A 20,380-nucleotide genomic window follows, 5' to 3' on the forward strand; every position below is an offset into this window, starting at 1 on the left:
TAGATTTCAAAGTATTGTCACCACTTTTATGGATAGGTACATCTTCTGCAGTCTTCCAAAGTATGGGTATTGTGACCGAAAGCAAGGAATTGTGCTGGAGGGAATCTATATACCTCCCCAGATTTTGCAAGGTTCATACTTTGTGTAATTAGCCCCAGGGAAATGTGTTATGTTAAAATGAATATTGCACTTTAATTATGTGTTTATTTGGGCCCTGGGGTGGAGCACTAGGAGAGTAGGGTGGGCCAGTGCTCCACTCCACATTTTGGAAGTTGCTTGGAACCTACAGGTGAGAAGTCCAGTTCCAGAGTTTCAATCCTAATTTACCTCACCTGAAAAGGATTGCCAATTACCGGTGCTATTAAGTACTCCCCTGCCAAAGGAGGAGAGAGATTGTGTTTGATTTCTGTGAGTGGAAACAGAGAGCTGAAAAACCATGAAACAGTAAGGTTGTTGTTTATGTTTATGTTGGGAAATGGATAAGCCATCCAACCCAGTTAGCTAATTATTTTGTTTAGTTAGTGCTCAGAAGAGCAAGGTTTTTTTTTATACATATTTTGTTACAACCTTTTATACCTTACTGTGCATTTAATTTGGAACCACTATAAAAAGAGCAAGTCCTTTTACCTCATACAGCGTGTGAAGTGTCTCTAAAGCCTGAAAAGACTGTGTGTAATACCCCAATCCCAGGACAAGGTACCAAGGGAAAGGAGTACTTTTGTCACAGTATGTATCCTGACATTGATAAGGGTAGTGACTGAGCTTCAACATGAGTGCTGGGATTTGATCTGGTCCATACTGGTTTTTCGTTTTTAAATTATTAAGATGTTTATTAACGATAATAACAGGCACAGGTCTGAAATTGAGTTTCTCTATATGAGGAGTTTGAAGATTTGGCAGAGCCTGATCTTTATTTGCGGTCTGAAAATTAGTGTAATTTGTTATCTTCGCAACCAGGGTGGTAGCGAATGCAACAAACTAATTATTAAAGGCATTTGCTACATCTAGGGGGTGTTGCAGTGTCTGGTTGTCCATTTTGACAGTGGAGGGTTGGGAGTGGATTGTGGGGGTTTGTATGCTATTTATGATTTTCCAAAAGTTTCTTGGGTTTGATAAGTTGTTGTTCAAATTTTCACTGAAATATTGGACCTTTGCCATTTTTGTTTGTTTTGTGCATGCATTTCGCCATTGTCTGTAGGTACAGCGATCATTCATGGAGCCAGTACGCTTGAACTTTGACCACAGTGAATCCCGATACTGGTACATTTGCATGAGGTCAGCTGTAACCCAGGGCAGGTGTGTCCCTTTTAGTTGCACTTTACGCAGAGGGGCATGCAAATTCAAATCACGCAAGAGCTCGGACTGAAAATAATGCAATTGCAGAGTCTAGATCTGGTATTAGACCTAATCTGTGCTTTGATATGTATGTAAACGGGTTGTTGATCCAAAGACAAATATGATTGCTAATATGTAGTCAAGAAGGAATTTTGTCTTAATTAGAATTGTTGTTGTTCTTTTGCCTTTTGTTTTGTTCAACAGCATAAAAGAATGGACTTCACGATTGAACTTGATGGACTTTAGTCTTTCTTTACAACCTGCACAACTATGTAACTATGACCCCATGTATGCCAGTCACCTAGTGGATGTTCCAGGTGATTATTCTGTGCCTCAGCCAGCTTTTGAAGATGGATTTTACAAGCTTGACATTTCTAGTTATAAATGCATGTGGGTAAGGATTTATATATAGTTCAAAATGATCGATACAGATCATGATCTTTTAAAGTTACTCTTGTCAAAAAAAATCAAACAAAATAGAGCTTTTCATGAATATAAACACTTTGATGAAATGCTCATGAATACCATAATGACATTTTCCAGAAATGTTAATGCAGTCATAAGATAAAATATCTTGACCAAACTTAACAAAAAGAGTACAACACTGATGTGGGTTCCTGGTGGATAACGCGCTAGAGCTGAATATCGAAGGTGGCGAAAGTATAACACACCTCTATTGCGAACACAAAGCGTGTCACCCCAAGCAGCAATGTCAATATATGTAAAGTCCCCAGCAGGTGACAGCACCAGTTTTTATCACAGGTTGCTAGAATCCCAAAATCATATTTTTTAATTAAACCCACAGTAATTTTCCGCTATGGGTTCATGAAAACTATAAAACAGCACTGATGAAGTATATATATTGGATTTTGGCCTGATTCTTATTTTGTCATAACTCCAAGCTGTCAGGGTTTGTTACTGCCCCAGTGTATCAATAAAAGGTCAGAGCACAAGAATTAGGAAAATAGAGAGAGCACATATTATAGATCCTTAGAGTGGTTGGGCTTAAGACCCAGGATAAAAAAGCAAAAAAGCCAATGAATGGTCAAAATACAAGCTAGAGTCTTGATATTGTGCCATTCTGCCTGGATTCAGGCGTGCTGCATATTAGTTGTGAGCATGTATCGGCATTCCATACAGCTAGTTGGACTCATCAGATCCTCAATACAATGCTGGAACCTGCAAGAGCAAGCAATGTCCATATTTACACCAGAGGTAAGTGTGCGCAAGTGCCTCTAAAGTACCACCCGTTCCCTCTAAAGGGTTACTCCAATCACCATGACCATTTTTTGCTTTTAAAAGTGGTCATGGTGGTAGGAATATGTATAAGCAATACTTCTGCTTGAAATGCTGCACATGCAGACATTTTTTGGCACGTTTGTGATGGGGGTTTGTTGCACCCCTGGCACACATAATTTAGGGAGTCTGACCTATTCTCTCTGTCTGTTTTACGTGAAGTCTGGCCACTCTAAGGCATGGTAACACGCTTAAAGGAACACTATAGGGTCAGGAACACAAACATGTATTTTTGTTAAAAACATAATTTAGCCCACACTTACCCCCCTAAATATAGTAAAATCATACTTGTATTCCAGTCTGCTGCTGACTCTGCCCCTGATCTGCCTGCTTGGTTGACATCATCAGAAGTGGTGGTTTGAGCCAATTACAATGCTTTCCCATAGGAAAGCATTGGATTGGCTGAGTTTGTCAACAAGGCAGATCAGGGGCAGCACAAGCCAAACACAGTGCTGGCCAATCAGCATCTCCTCATAAAAATGCATTGAGGAAAGTTCAGTGTCACCATGCAGAGGGTGAGGACACTGAATGGCAGTGCTGCACACTGAAACAACACTGCCCCAGGAAGCACCTCTAGAAGCCATCTGGGGAGTGGGCACTGGAGGTGTCCCTTGGCTGTAATGTAAACACTGCCTTTTCGCTGAAAAAACAGTGTTTTCTGCAAAAAGCCTTATAAAAGGTTATAATCTTCATACTGGGGTATTATACTTGTCCATGACAAAGCTACCAAAATATGGACTTTCCCATCTAAATAGGGATATTTGTGGGGTATGTTTTTTTGTTTTTTATCCTGGGGTCTCATACATAAGCTCTAGCAGGCTGTCATGTTCCGACTCACGCTTTGTTTTGTCTGGGATTTCCTCCCCCACCCTTTTTATGTGTCTTTTTGAAGCTGGTTTGTTTACAAACTCCCTGTCTTATTAATAGCAGTCTGCATTATTGGCATATGAAACTGCTTAAACTAGGCCATGTGTTAGATAAATGGTAGCACAGGTTGGCTCCTCCACTGCAATGTTATGAATTTATAACGAACATTGTGCTTTATGGTCATTACAATGTGTCTGCATCTAATGATCAAAGTCTTCTGGGACAGCTGAGGTGAGGATCTACACTAGATTTATCAAAAGTTCTACCTTCCCCCCCCTTCTCCATTTCTGTAACTTACAAATTATCTTAATATGTTGTGCTTATTTGAAGGTAGACAATGGATATGGGAGTACTGTTTATAAAATAAGAAACTTAGAAAAACTAAACCTGATTCCTAGAGGGCTGGGATCAAGAGGTTATGTTTCTGAAATAGGGTTCTGAGTGAACAGACATTTTTGGAAGATAAATAATTACTTTATAAAACATGTGATATTTTTAGATGCACCTTCCTTGGTGATTTCCTGATGTATTCTTAAGAAAAAATTTTTTTTAAGAAAATCTAATTTTAGGTGCAGTCAGCAACATCATTAAGGCAGGTACCCCGAAACCCAAAAACGTTAATTACCCTTATTCTACAAACCTCTCCAACCCTAACCTTACCTTAATTTCCCCCCTTAGAGGTGTGCACTAAGAATGTTATTTTAAGGATGGAAGTGTCTTGCGAGTGGCAAGTAAATGTATTTATTTTTATGAGTTTCTTTGCTCTAACATGCATGAGCCCAAAATAGGGACTGTTCTGCCAGATGTTGCACAATTATCAGATCCACTTTTAATTACAAACATTTCTTTTTCACGGGAACCTTGGTATTGTATCCCTATTAGCTCGACTCTATATTTCTTCTGAACCCCCCTTTAAGGTCAAGCATAGCAGGGAATTTGTATAGGGTTATTTTTACTCTGAGGTTTACATATTAGTTTGTTCATGTATAACACACTTTGTGGTTATTCCCTGAACTCTTAAATGAAAATGGCAACATTTTGGTGAAAAATAATAGATGATTTTGAGAAATTCTCCAACTGTTAATTTAAACCTTGATTTTTCTATAATTCAGTGGCAAGTGAAAAACCATGGTTTATTTTCCTAGTTTATTGATTAAACAGTTGTAGTAATTTAACATATAAATGTGAGAAAATTAATGCCAAAATACTAGAGTTTCAGGAAAATAATCCCAGATTTTGTTATTTTGTCCAAATTGTTTTTAACCACAATATATATGAATCTTAATAATCACTGTGTGCTACTGATGTATTTAGTTTCATCCAAAAAGTAATATAACAAAATAATATAAATACATTCTTTAATTTCAAGTCTGATTCTAAATTATACATACAGGACAACCCATATTCCAGAAACCCAAATCCAGCTGCTTATATAAAAATTACTCACCCCCTGCAGCTCCCCCTCCATTCCTTCTCCCAAGGCAATTTTTCTCCTTTCTGTCTGTTCAGGAAGTGTTGGCTAATTTCATCTGAATTATTGATTTGCTTCCCTCCTGGACCACTTAGCACAGGCTGTTCTCTCAAAAGGTTGCAGGATGTGTCAGCTTTCATTGCAACAAGGAAAACAAAATAAATATATTTGTTATATATCTAAAATATAATATACACACACAATATATAGTCATGAACAGTACAGTCATATTTCTACTTTAACAGGTACCCATGTGGGAAATGAGAGGGGAAGCTTGGATTAAATTACCATTTTATGACCGATTTTACCCTGCGTCGATGTTGATTATTTGTTAGGGAAATGTAGATTGAATACCCCTGCATTACCAAGGTTTACTTTACTGGTCTAGGTCACCAGGATAATCTGGTCCTTGGAGATTCCATTCTAGCGTATCTTACTCACAAAACCAGTGATACTAAATAAAAATATACATTATAAAATATTAGACGTGTGGGGGTTGGGCCTGATGTCCAGTCCCCCTTTTTCAATAGCTCCCGACAAATCGGGTCAAACGATTAAAGGTGAAAATTCTGCTACCTCTGATCCATGGCTACAAGCAGATTGATATTACAGCCAAGCACAAATCACGAAGCTTGGACTGGAGTATCCTGCTCAACAGCAATCTTGTTTGTATTTGAGGCCTACTGGGACTGGCGCAAAGGCCGAGGAAAGAGGTGGTCAATCTCCCGAAGCTATGCACGCACCGTATTGCTAAATTCAAGGATACCAGTTACCCCTCCCATTGGACTGGTGGGGGTCATCCCTGTCCCCACTGGGTCAGTATATTCTGCATTAAGTGAAGAAAATCCAGTAGCCTTCAAAGCTGTGTGGTGTGGCCAAGATGGCCGCCGGGCTGGATCTTCAACACAGTTGAGCAGGCCCAGAGGGCAAAGGGTTGAGAGACATCATGATCTTCCTTTCAAAATTTGATGCAATCTGCCAGACGTTCTGCTATCGTGTTACTAGCAGATCCCTCCTGACTCCTCCTGCTTCACAGCCGACCCGGAGTGATGTCTCAGCTGCTCGTTCCTCTTCTACGCCGGGCCCATTCGAACATATCTCCACATCAATGTTCATATACACAGGGATTGGTCCAGAATCCGGTGAAACTGTTGGTCCATGATTATGCCACTTTGGAAAGGGGGAGCCATGGACATAAGGCACAGGTTCCCATTCAGGCCCGGGGCCGACATTACGCAAAGCTGTTATGTGGTTCAGAATACAATACACAGCGGGAAACCAAGCAATACCTACCAAACCTGATGGCAGAGAGAAGGGATGCAACATCTGGCATGGGACTGTGCTTTCTGGCTCACCTGTGGCATTGGGTGAATAGAGCTGGTGGCTACTTGTTTTATCCATAGTATCTATTTAGTTAAAGGATCACTATAGGGTCAGGAACACAAACATGTATTCCTAACCCTATAGTGTTAAAACCACCATCTGGCCCCCTCATGCCTCTATAAATATAGTAAAATCTTACTGTATTCAAGCTTGAAGCTGTAGATCTGCATGATGTTTGCCTCAAAAAAAAAAACAAGCAGTCTGCTGACCTCATCAGAAGTGGTAGCCTGATCCAATCACAGTGCTTCCCCATAGGATTGGCTGAGACTGACAAAGAGGCAGATCAGGGGCAGAGCCAGCATGATTCAAACACAGCCCTGGCCAATCAGCATCTCCTCATAGAGATTAATTGAATTAATGCATCTCTATGAGGAAAGTTTAGTGTCTGCATGCAGTGGGAGTAGATACAGAATGTTTGAATGCATTTTAGGCAGCCATGACCCAGGAAGGATCTCTAACAGCTATCTGAGGAGTGGTCAGTGAAATTATCACTAGGCTGTAATGTAAACACTGCATTTTCTCTGAAAAGACAGTGTTTACAGCACAAAGCCTGCAGGTAATGATTCTACTCACCAGAACAAATTCAATAAACTGTAGTTGTTCTGGTGACTATAGTGTTCCTTTAATATTGCAGAGTTTTTTGCCTTTTTCTACTAATCAATACCCAGTGGCACAGATCGCTCAATGTTTTAGGCATTCTGACATAGCCTGATGCTATATGAGTGAGCAAAACTTACAGTAGACACCTTCTGAGTTTGCTCACCTATAGTCCTGCTACGTGTTTGTACATTGTTCATTCTTAACTTGCTCTTTGCTTCACCCGATATGTAATAGTCAATGCCATGACTGTTTCTTACGCATGTAGAACAAGCTTGTATATTATATATAAAAACGTGCAGTTTTATCAAATGCACTGGAAGCTTGGTTTAAATTATATATATTAGACTTGTGCATTCGGTTTCAAACAAATTGTGATTTTCCCCAAATGTTTTGAACGATTTAAGCAATCATCGGGTCGTCTGAATACATATGGACGAATTGCAAAACAAACGAAATGGACACTGAACAGTTTAATTTGTTTTGGAGTTGTTCGTAGTGCCAAAAAAAAATCAAATAAAAATGGATTGGTGGTTAGGGCACAGCTCAAGTGAGAAGTGACCAAAAGAGAGGAAAAAGTTATTTATATATTTACTAAATGTATAATATATAAATACAGATTTATTTTTTGGCTGCTCCTTGTTTTCCCTTTATTGATTACTTCTTCTCACTTGATGTGCGAAACCAAATGGTGGGAAAATGCACCTATCCGTGTACTGCAAAACATATACATAATATTGATATTGTAAAATGAGTTCTTCCTGAAACAATTGGTTGGACATAGATCTCTAAATCCGGTGTCAAGCGAATCAGGACACTGGTGGCAAGGGAGTGCCAGAAGGAGGAAACCCACCCAAGTTATTGGCAGGCGTGAATGCATGTCAGGCTGCCTGTCCATCACTGAGTGCAGGACATGCAGGGTGCACGGTTTCACTGAACATGTGCGTGCATCTTATGATGTGCTTGTGCAATGATTGTTGGGGACAGTTCGCTGGTGTCCTAAAAATGCAGGGAACTAAGGTAGGACAGGACCTGAAAATGGGTCTCTGTCAAAATCTGGATAATGAGGAGACATGCATACATGAATCCCAAATGGACTGAATTTTTTTTTTTTTTAAAGATTCAACCGAACCAGAATTTTCCATCATAGACATTTAATTTTTTTTTAAAGGCTTCTCAAAGAGCTGTAATACATCTCATTCAGAAGGTGAGAAGAAAATAGTGTGCCTGCTAGCATTAGAAAATGTGTATTTCTACCTCAATTATAAAAGGTGTGAGACTCCAAATCACAAGCTGAAGTGATTTATGCGTGTTGAGTGTTCTTTTAAAGGGTAACTTTCAATGTTTATCTATGTTAACAGATATTTGTGAAATGTGGAAAATAAAATGTAAAAAAAGTCACAACTCTTTATCCTGCATCTTGATACAGCCACTCCAATTTCACAAGTAGATACATATTTTCCATTTTTACATGGAGGACAGTTAAGCCTAAATTATTATTGGCACCAATAGTGTCAATTAGATATCTTACCAGTTGATTTTTCCTGCATAGATTTTATGAATTCGAGCTACCAGTGTGCATTTATTTCCTAATCTTGAAGTTGTGAAGAAATTACAAAGCAATAAAAAGTATTAAGCCAAAACAACAAAGCTGGGGATTTTTTTCCATTTCAACCAACCATCCTCTGCAAATCCCATATTGTGAAGAACCTTGAATCCGTAAAAACTCAAAACCGGTCAATCTTTACCCAGAAAATAAGAGACTGTTAAACTTTAAAAAAAAAACTTTTATTAAAAGAAAATAGATAACATTAAACACTTAAATAAAACTGACAAAATGCAAAAATCTGATCTCCAGAATGTAACAAAGTTTTTATAAATACCGTTAAGTCTGTATTGAAAATAGGAAATCAAAGAGTCTTCATAAATAAAAAGTCAGAACAAGGACAAAAAAACAAAACAAAAAAAACACGACAGATTAAATTAAATAAGTTAGAACATGACCAGTGAACACTGAAGGTACAGACTGTACCCAAAATAAACCTTAAACCCTTTTGTTGCAAGAGGGGGGTCCAGTAGAACTCAATGTTTCCATACAGTCGGGGAATGATCAATAATTATATCAGCTTCCCTGGTGATGAAGGTGTAATATGCCTGGAAAAAATGCCTTTATAAATTCTAGTAGTGACATGGAACTAGCATCTGCTTATTGCAGTTATATTAGCCACATCCACGGAAAGAAAGGCTCCTTTGTGAGAGGTCTTTAAATAATGTAAACATATTCTTGCCCTCAACTTAAATGTGACCATTTATTTGAATTTGTTTTGTAAAATATGTCTGGAAATGTAATTTTACAGGATTTCTTACAATGCCAATCTACCTAAATAAAATTGACTTCATGCCATTGCCAGCACATTTAAATGACTTAAACGGGAAGATGGTTCCCTCGCTTGGGCATATATAATCTGCACGGCTATTGTGGTTAAATTATTCGTATAGGCCTCTAGTATGGATATATACAAGCCTATGAAGGAGGTATTAGTGGAAAAGTTAAGAATTGCTCAGTCTCCGCAACCAGGTGCAATTACAGGCAACCCTGCAGAAGTCAGCTGTCAAAATAACTCCTCAATTTTTCCACCAATTGGTGCCATAAGATTATTCAAGAACCTTGCGAGTTGTAGTTGGGTTACAATTTCTAATCTATTCTAAACCAGAACAGTACTTTAACCCCTTTACTTCCAACAGATGGGAAAAAATGTCATTCCTGAACAGTACCGCCCGTCAATTGAGTAGCATGAAATGTACTTGCCCTAAGGCCTACCTAGATATTCAAGCCTTGCCACTTACATAACTAAACTTAATGTATCTTGTAAAAAGCTAGAACTACAGTAGCATCTTTTTGCCACCTTAGTTGCCAGCAGATTGCATTGCTTCTGTAAAAACATTACATCTCTTCCCCTCCACTAAGTGTATAAAAAAAAATCCCCACAATAACAAATGTTGGTCATACCACAATGTGTTTAAAATAAAGTTTTAAGGCAGAGGTGGAAATAAAGTTTACGGTATGGGTAACATTCTTTGTAAGTCAACTTCCAACCACACCTGCAGTCACCAACTGGTGCACAGCAGATACACACTTTCAACTAGAGGATATGCTTGCAAAGCATGTTTAACCAGCATTAATCATCAATGCAGGTTCACCCAGTAGTACCAGCATCATACCAGCTCCCTGAGGAAGGATTGAGTTAACCCATTCTGCTCCTTGGTGCAGTCCCCACTCATATCTAGCAGCAAGGATTCATGGAGGAAAAAAAAACCCACAAAAAAAAATAAATCAAAGAAGAGCAGCAAAAACACTTAAAATTCTGGGACAACTTTAACTGAGGCACTCAGACAACCAGTTCCCAGTTAAAAAGAGAAAAATGTGTGGAGTCACAGGCTGTTGGTTGAGGAGGGAGGGGGATGTAAATATATACATTTATTTATAAAAAAAAAAAAAGTATACACATGGCTCTATGTAAGCAGAGGTCACTTATTAGATCTTAAAATGTTGGGCTACAGCTCAGTGTAAATCTACATTTTCAACCTGAAAATGTTGTGCAAGTTGACAACTGTCAGTATTTTAAGAGACATATCCACTTGAAATGAAGACTAACCTCTCAAAAACAAGCTGGGAGGGGAAGAGAACATACAAAACAAAACACTTTAAATTAAAATATGATGCAGTTTTCATTCCTCGTACTGGCAGTAAGTGAATGCATATTCAGAATGAGCAAATATATGTTTACAGTTCCATTGGCAAACTATCCCCCAAATCCTGTGAGTGTATAGAATAAAATTTTTACAAAGTCAACATATGCTAGTAGAACCCAGCACAAATACAGGCCAGTAGACCCCTATTACACTTCAATGCCTTCTGCATCATTCCGTTGGGAAGATCGGGTCCTCTAAAAAAAATGTAATTTAAAGTCTGAGGTCGCCATTTCACAGAGTCCCTTTCTGGAATCCCCTGAGGTATTTTTCTCTGGTGGGACAGCTCCTTCTGCCCGCCCCGGGAATCCCAGCTTCCATACCGGACATAGTCCCATGCCAGCCCACCCAAATCAGGGCGGCATGTCAGAACTTTCCTAAGTCGCTCAAACTTCTCTGGAATCACAGGTTTTCTTGGCTTGTACTGGTTTGCTCTTGGTCCACCTTTCGTGACACTTTCCCATTGTCCTGTTGACCCACCATGTGGTCTTGAGACATCCAAGGATGTGAGAGGATCTGCTCCAGAGTTGGCCTGTCTGAAGGCTTCTTGGACAGACACCACTCAATCAGGTGCTGACATTCTGCAAGAAAACAATACAGCAAATTTAGTAACTAGGATTTCATTGCATAACCAAATCTGTCAGCATGATAAGCGAGACTCCCTTAGTGCCATGAACAGTCAATCATTCTATGATCGAGTTACCTTCACAGTTGCAGAAGGTGAATTGTTTAGATCTAAACTACAAGAGGCACTAAACCTGCTTTTTTTTGTGTACATTCTCCAAAACCGAAGAAGGTATTCACACAAATTGGTAATGGAATACTGCAGAGGTACAACACCTGTTTCTCTAAGCCATGTCTATGGAAGTTCAGATTTTAAATATTCTTTTGGCCATAAAGAAGGGTGTAGAAAGATGGAAGCTTACCTCTTGACACTCTGCAACGATAATGGATTTTGCCCTTTAAAATATCCTCATCATGCTCAAAGGGAATGTCTCCACAGATCATGTCATAGAGCAAGATGCCAAGGGACCACACCGTGGCAGAGCAGCCATGGTATCGATGGAAGCGGATCCATTCTGGAGGGCTGTACACACGAGTACCTGTTCATTAAAAAAAAAAAAAAAAAAAAAAAAAGTTTAGACGCTGTTGACACTGCCACCATAATTCAGCCTTTTGAGACGATTTGTCAATTTACTGTTTTCTGGAGTTAAATTTTTAAGACATAACGCTGAGTGGTGTCCAAACAAACTGTTACATGCTCCAATAGAAAATATATATATTATATTAATGTTCTACTACAGAAATTAGTCACCGTCTACGTGCCATCTTTCTATGGATCATTTCAGATTATATGGAGAGGAGCCGATTGAGACAGATTCTATAATTATAAATTTGGAATTTTAATGCTTAAGCAAAATAATGTTTATAGCCTACCATCAAAATCTGTGTAAACTGCTTCCCGGAGTAATGCACCAGATCCAAAGTCAATAAGCTTCAGTTCTGCAGTCCGAAGGTCCACCAAGATGTTCTCATCCTTGATATCCCTGTGCACAACATCACGTGCATGGCAATGCTGAACAGCTTCAACGACCTGTCGAAAAAACTTGGCCGACAGTTCTTCGCCCAAAGCACCTCGCTCTGTGATGAAGTCAAATAGGTCCTGCACAGGTTCAGGTCGTTCCATAATAATGATGAAGCCATCTGGTCTTTCGTACCAGTCTATAAGCTGGATTACCCCACGGTTGCCAGTAGACACCTTCTTCAGGAGATAGACCTCAAGTGGAACTAGTGTCCCATTCTGCAAGAACAAAAAAACATTGCTACAATGAGAATCCCACAGAAATATTGCATGCATACACTCTTTCCCCAAGGTTAATAGCATATTTCCCAATAATCCTATTACCCATAACATTAGAAAATGAAACTCACCATTTGTTTTAACTCTGAAATCCTGTTTCTAGCCACGTGTTTGATTGCAACCTATAAAACAAAAAAAAACAAAAAATACCAATTTAAAAGATTTTCACCACTAAACATTTTGAAAACAAAAAAATAGTATTAAAGAGAAAGCAACACCAAAAGTTAAATTCCCAATTTGGCTTCAAAGATTTTAAGGATAGTCAACCATCATAACTGAATTAAAAATCTTTGATAGAAATAGGCCCAAATACTAAAATAAAAATTTAAGAAGGAGCATTTCAGAGTTCATGATAGAGGTTGCTATAATGTTGTATTACGCACTATTACAATACATTAAATTACATCAGAAGTAGATTACATAGTAGTGCTGAAATGTCTTCTGTAATATTAAGCACTCTTTGCCCCATGAACAAATACCAAAAGCATCAAATATCTCTTAAGGGCAATGGAAAATACTGAGACAACACTGGTATTTTATATATTTGTTAAACACAACAAAATGTAGGAGAAAAAAAACAAAACACACAAAACACCACAACACATTTCCCCTACAACTTACAGGCAAATCATCAGCAATCCGGACTCCAGAATATACTGTGCCAAAACCGCCGGCTCCAATAACCTGTCCCACTCGATAGCAGTTTTCAAATGGTTCCTTCACTGAAAAGGAGGAAAAAAAAAATCCTGGTAAGTAGCTAGCCATAACAGAAAAAAAAGTTAAGTATTTGGACCAAAAGCAAGATATCCAATATACCTGCAAGCTTATTATAGACAGATACTGCAATGATATCCATATTTGCAGGCTCTGGAAACGATTCATGGTGTACAGTTTATATGGAAGGACAGCACAGACCCCATCCTACCCCCCCCCCCCCCCTGCTTTCAGAGATTAATTGGTGATCTCAGTGGATGAGAGAATTACTCATGCATTCACCAAACAGGTATAATGTGTGACTCATGATGCAGAAAGCCTGATGTTTTTATTATGATGTCTCTGCAAGGTCAGTAAGATACAGGGGGAGGAATGTGCAGGATGGGGGTTAATAAGGAGGCAGTAGAGACCAGGGAGACTCCCTGCAGAGGAGGCAAATCCATTCCAAGCTCTGCGGGTATCCCGGGGAAACCCCTCCCTCAGGAGGAGACCACCCCACAAATTGCACCTCCCACCCATACAATCTGTTTCAAAACCTCTGCAGAGCAACTCCACCCCCACCCCCTACAAAATCAATGTATGCAGCGTCCCTGCAGCAGGTACATTTAGAACACAGACAAGCACCACAGAATGTTCAGTATTTTATAAATTGCTGCTACATCCATAAACCAGCTAGATCAGTGCATGAAGGGGAAAATGTACACCAGCAGACTATGAACATGAATGACATTTAACTATCTGAAACTACACATCCTCTGCAATTCAATGCCAATACTAAGTGTAATTATATATCGTATAAATTTGCATAAATATACTGTATATCTATGTTTATATCGACTCGTGAACTTTCACAAGCATTTGTTTATAGTTCGTACCAAAAATAAGTCAGACAATTCTTTGATACCCATTAGTCGACTTTCAATCTGATACAGAAATGATCATACTCCCAAATGTGTTACTTGCATAAAGCTCTTACAAATATATCATGTAACAAGATATTTAAAGTACCGGTGTCTAAAGTCCATACATCCTAGCAATAGCAGAACAATCCCTTGAAAATTAAGCATTATTAGCAATTATCATCCCACCTGGCGCGAACATATACCGTGGCGGAGAGCGAAGTTAAGGGAAACACGTGTGCATGCCGACTATGTAAAGAACCAAAACTAGAGATTTTTTTATTTTTTTTACACTAGATTGTGGGACAAAAGACCAACACAAATTATTACGGATGATCTTTGCCACGCACATATACCACGGCGTTGTACAAAATGAACACAAACGTGTGTGACATTTTCTGCAGAATCAATACAACCTCACACGAAAATCCATCCACCCCCCCTAAAGCAGCGGTGGATCACAAAACCATATAAACGAATAGCATATACAGACACTGGGCGTGCACTACATAAATGCCACTGCGCCAACATATACCAAAGCGCAGAGTACAATTGTGAGGAAGCACACGTGGTGTGCATTGCGCTCTATTGAAAAACCTAGCACAGCATTGTTTAAATAGCTCACACGGGGATACAGACAGACCAGCGTCTTCTTGTGTGTCCGTATTAAAATCCATTCTGTTACAACACAGAGCAGCCGGCACAAACACGTGTGTATGTGTGTGTTAGTATGTGGGCTGCATCCATCCATCAACACACATGTTGCCAGTGATGGATACACAATAGTCACATCCACCTGATTATCAGGGTAACTGCTGAGCCACATGGCGCCTGCATAAGCCATGGCGGAGAGCATGTATGTATTTCAGGGCTGGTTCCCCAGTGGCCATTTACCTTGCAGGCTGGCCGCCTGTGGCTCTGCCAGGCTGGGTGATGCTGGGGACATGCCGCCGGTGCCAGAGGGTGAGGGCAGGTAATAGCAAGCCAGAGCCATGTGAGGAGGAGGAGAAGCTAGATGCGCCGGAGGACTGAGCAGCATGGCCACCCGCTCCACAGATGAGGCAGTGTGGGGTCGGCGTGCTGCCGGCTCCGCTCCTGAAGCAGCCACTGCCGGTTACAGGAGCCAGCAACCACGTGCGGCCACAGGGCTCAGCGCTAGGGACTCTTTCCCGCCCCCAGGCGGAGACCGCTGGCCAATCACAGCCCGACTTGAGCTCTATGGACGGCGGAGCGTAAACCAATAGGAACGCCCCTCTCATCTCCCCCTTAGTGTATTCCATTCCCGCGTCTCGGGAGGGCTGACACTATCTCTCCGGCAGCCAATCAGAACGCAGGGAAGGCATGGTTCTATTTGAATGCAGAGAAGAATGAGTGGGCAGCATGGGAGTAATAACAATAGTGCTGAGCTATTGTCATTTCCCTCATAAGGACCCGCCTTTAAAAAAAATAAATCTATAGTCTTAAACACCTATTTATAGTATAAAGAGTATAACCCCACACCTCCACTTATAGTACATTATAACACTTAGCAAAGCATCATAGGCTGGGGTGGGGGATACGTTTTACATAGTAAAATAAATATATATATATAGATAAATAAATACATACATATATATATATATATATATATATATATATATATATATATATATATATATATATATATATATATAGAAAGTAGAATTGACAGCACTCCAAGGACTTCTTCTTAAAAAGTAACTTTTATTCTTCCAAGTAAAATATCAACGTTTCAGTCTAGCGATTCTAGACTTTCATCATACCTGATGAAAGTCTAGAATCGCTAGACTGAAACGTTGATATTTTACTTGGAAGAATAAAAGTTACTTTTTAAGAAGAAGTCCTTGGAGTGCTGTCAATTCTACTTTCTATAATTTTTGCCGATCAAGCACCGGGCATTCTATTGGAGCAAACAGTGAGTGCAGCACCTTTCGAATTTTTATATATATATATATATATATATATAAAATTTAAAACATTTTTTCACCAGTAGCTAATAATTAAGTCAATAATTTTGTGAAGTGGTTTCTGTTGTGTAATTTTTATTTATAGTTGTTTATTTTTTTGCCAGAAGCCAGTTTACACATTTGCAAATTATGTTGCTTGACCAGTTTGAAGAGCTGCATACAAGCTAGTAGTTAGTGATCATGAAAGGCACAGCATAATTAGGGCAACCCCCCTCCCTCCCTTTCCACATTCCTGTAGGGTGAGAATGTGCTCTGATAAAGGCGCCAATTTTGAGTTCACATGAGGCTGATTGAACAGGGGGGCTGCGGGTACAGCCATCTGATCTAACAAGAAGTGGGTGGTCCACACTGGCTTTGGCCCCCCTCTGTGCCTCACTATATAGCACAGAGATGTGACCATTCATCTATATAGTACTGAAGTTGCTAAATGCTCCTTTTCCCCATTACACTGCCCGAGCATCATAGGAGGTGTCATCTAATGTGCATTTTTAAATAATTTACTATATGTTTATGATCACATGCACAAGACTTTTGTTATTGCAATATTTTGCTATTAGTGTTCTAATCTGCAGACTGTACAAAAAATGTGTGATTTTCATAAGAACGTTTTACTTGTGTCAATGTGAAACCTGACATATTTCAGTAGTTGCTGATTTAGTGTACTAGAGAGAGAAACTATTTTTTAACATCATACCTATGATAAGAGTGCAGTCCAAAAAACAGTATCATAACAATCCGTCCTGTTTCCTAATCTCAAATTACATACACACACTCCTTTACTACATCTTTCATAGCTGAATGTCAGATTTTGATTAACTGTTTAGCGAATAAACCCCAGCGTGAAACATCCTCATTTGTAATGTTAATTAGCTGTGTAACCAATCGTATGTGAATAAATAAATAGTTTGTTCAGCTTGATTTGAACTGCAGCCACTAGGCGCCAGGCATGAGCCCAATGTTGTCATTTTTCTTGCCAGGTCTAAATCTCACAGAAATTATGTCAACGTTTTACAGAGCCTGTTTTAACCTCTTCACACTCAGAAATGCCCTGTAAAATTTTATATATGTTGAATCTAAAGAGGTTTCAAATCCAAGAATACCCACAACACTGAGAACTAGTATACTGTCAAAAGCAAAAAAAATAAAAAAAAAACAGCCATAAACGTTTGCTTGCAATTATTTTTCACAAACCATATTTATGATTATCATGCAGTTTTACGAGCCTTAAAAACACATCTGTTCCGACTATCCATATTGCAACATTTTTAGCTTTAAAATGTCTGAAGACAAAAAAAAAGAAAAGCAACGAAAGAGTTAACATGCTCTAATTTATCCTGCTTGAACCCATTAAGTACTAAAACTATGAACATTCCAGCTTGCTTATAGAAGCACTGCGTCTTTAAAAGAATTCACAGGGTATGGGGGACCCTCTGTTATGTAACTGCATTTTAGAATATATCAGCTGGTGCAATCCATCAACTCCTGAAAAGATTTCCCCCATAAACATTAATTTATAGAGCGTCATCGCATGTTGCAGGATGGCTTATGGTGGCCCAGTCCCTTGCAACGTGATGGGTTGGATAATCATAGTATAAATATATATTTTAAAAATTATATATATAAAATAAATATTAGCTACCGGTATGTTTTATCTGCATATGTCTGCAAATAAATCATCTATTGGATGTGGGTTTATAATAGTTTGGAGTAGGGGTACCACATGTCACTTACAATGCAAGAGGTCAATGCCATCAAATTTAAAATGAGAGGGGTTTCACTAAATGTACAAATTAATTATTATAAAATAAGCAAATGCATAGATTAACCAGCTATGGCAATTTATGTTCATTAATAATGCAACATAACAACATCTATATACAAGACACATCCATGATGGGGGTTATAAAAAAAATCTTAATTAGTGGAGCAAAGTTCTTAAAGTGGAGCAGTCACCATGGAAACCTATGGAATCCCTAGGAAAATTCTGTTGACGGATTGCTCTTTGCCCCACTTCCCTTATAACAGCACTTTTACAAATCTTCCCTATCATCGTTCCTTGAACCATCAACTGTCACCGATACAGCGATTTGAAAACCCCCTCAGTGTTACAATTTTTTTTGTAAATATTTGACTACCCTACAGAATATGTCCGAGCCCTTCAAAGGCTGTGCGTGGGGAACATGAGAAATTCCTATCACGAATTGCTTGTTATTTTCATAGAGTCGTGATGTGTTTCCCTGTTTGCAGTGCTGGGCTTCCCCGCAATTCATCTCTCCTAGTACAACACCCTTTATTAATGAGATGAAAAAATTACGCATCACAGCTAGTCTTATTTATTTATTTTCCCAATAGCTACTGTGGGAATCACCTGATATTCCAGTATTTTGGTTAGTTAGGTACTTGTCAGTGTCACGAGATGTATTTTTTTTTTGGTTTTGCCTAATTAAATCCCGATGCATATGATGCAGAAGTCCAGTTGTGTGATGCATGCTGTGAAGGGGATTCTGCATAAATATTTATACGATCTTGTGATCTGCAAAAGACTGGTTAGCTACGCAGCACATCTCATCCTATAAACCCTTTCGGCAATGCACTAATGGTTTCCCCGGCTGCCATACGTTTAAATCAGGAGTTATGCAAGCTAGTAAGTAACATAGAATAATAATAATAATAATAATAACAAACTAGCCATGATCACAGTGTGTTTACTTGTATCCAAGTATAACGAAGAAGATGCTTACCGGCTGGAAGGTCGTCTTTGGAGAAGTTGTTTAAATGATAATTGTGGATCTTCTGGTGGTAAATGACTTGTACCGATGACATGTTGGAGGTTCGATGATCGGTGAGCGATACAGTGATACAATTATCACCGCGTTCTATAGCAATGCTTTGGTTCTTGTAACTCCCCACCTGGCACTTGACAAGTCGTAAGCTGGCAAAGTCCAAACGGAGATCAGTTCTCAAAGATAGCAACGTTCACATTGAGTGAAGCTCAAGGACTCTGCAACACCACACTGCTGACAGTCAGAGGGAGGTTCTGAGAGTGGGTGGAGGCTTGCCTCCCACATTTCCCTCCCTCCCCCCTCCCTCTCTCTCAGGACCTGCCTTTGAAACCATGGATGACTAAGTATGGCACTACGTTACATGCTTTACACAACCTTCTATTTCGCTGCAGCTCTGTGGCCTCTGCAGCTGCTGCTGCGATTAATGGAAACCTCTTTTTTATCTGTTACGATATTGCAGGGCTGCGACTACTCTCTCCAGATCCTTTTAGAACATCAGTTCCGATGGCCAGGAAATCCCTTCTCTTAAACTGGCATCGGTACATTTTTATTATTTTTTCCAGCCCTTTATACTCTGTTTCAGGGGTGTAAATTCCTCAGATTTTAAGAGAGCTGGGCACGTTTTATCTGTGTGGTGGTTCACTGTATGCCAATGTTACCCCCCTCATCCCTTCTTCCAAACTCTACATTTTGAGGCGGAGTTGCCTTTGGCACAGAGAAAGTGCCAAGACATTCCAAAGGCCAGACGTTAATGAGTTGTAATTTGTACAAAAGTCTTGTGACTTGAAAGCTACACATACTGGTACAAATGGCAATTGATAGCGAACTATTAGCAGAAACTAACAGAACGGAACATCTAAAGAATGTAAAGGAATACAGTGCTGATATTAACCTGTTACTGACCAGTGGCATACTGTATATGTCATGATATAATAAGATTGACCTAAAAACCCCTGTCAGGAGGTGGATAAGCTGGAGATTACAAGGAATGTGTTAGCAGCCATGTCTTGTGGCATTGTTTATGTTTTTGTTTATTTTTCGTTACTACGTAACAGGTGTTATAGAAATGATAATGTGTAAACCGATAGTAGCCACAATATTGCCCTGTTTTCTTTCCTCTAATTGGTGGCATTTAATCTGATCTTTATCCAGAGCTTCTTTTAACTATGCAGGTGATACAATCTGTCAACAACACTACATTGTTTATTGAGTAAGCAGAACTGTGAAATGTGACATTTGGGAAAGTAAGCATTTTATTTAAATGGCAGAGCGGGGGTTGCTAACAGGTAGCTAGTTTATGGCTGAAAAAGTATAATGTAAGAGTAATAGGTTACTTCTGTCCCAGGGTTATGGTGCCTTAGTTGAGTTTTTGGCAAATTAAATGGAAATTCATCAGATTAATTAAGACTCCCTCTAAAGTGAAACGCGAAGAAAAAAGG

At 39.2% G+C, this 20,380-nt stretch overlaps 1 protein-coding gene across 1 annotated transcript; it reads right to left on the reverse strand.

The window, feature by feature from the left end:
* Positions 1-9,279: 9,279 nt before the first annotated feature.
* LOC134568262 (serine/threonine-protein kinase pim-3-like) lies at positions 9,280-19,180 on the reverse strand. Its single transcript, XM_063426704.1, has 6 exons — positions 18,900-19,180; positions 13,182-13,282; positions 12,632-12,682; positions 12,137-12,500; positions 11,626-11,802; positions 9,280-11,280 (listed from the first exon to the last, which is right to left on the reverse strand). The coding sequence occupies exons 1-6, from the start codon at positions 18,979-18,981 to the stop codon at positions 11,102-11,104; spliced, it is 954 nt and encodes a 317-aa protein (XP_063282774.1). The 5' UTR covers positions 18,982-19,180; the 3' UTR covers positions 9,280-11,101.
* Positions 19,181-20,380: the final 1,200 nt, after the last annotated feature.

This window comes from Pelobates fuscus, chromosome 7 (assembly GCF_036172605.1).
Source record: "Pelobates fuscus isolate aPelFus1 chromosome 7, aPelFus1.pri, whole genome shotgun sequence".
In the NCBI taxonomy this organism is placed as follows: domain Eukaryota; kingdom Metazoa; phylum Chordata; class Amphibia; order Anura; family Pelobatidae; genus Pelobates; species Pelobates fuscus.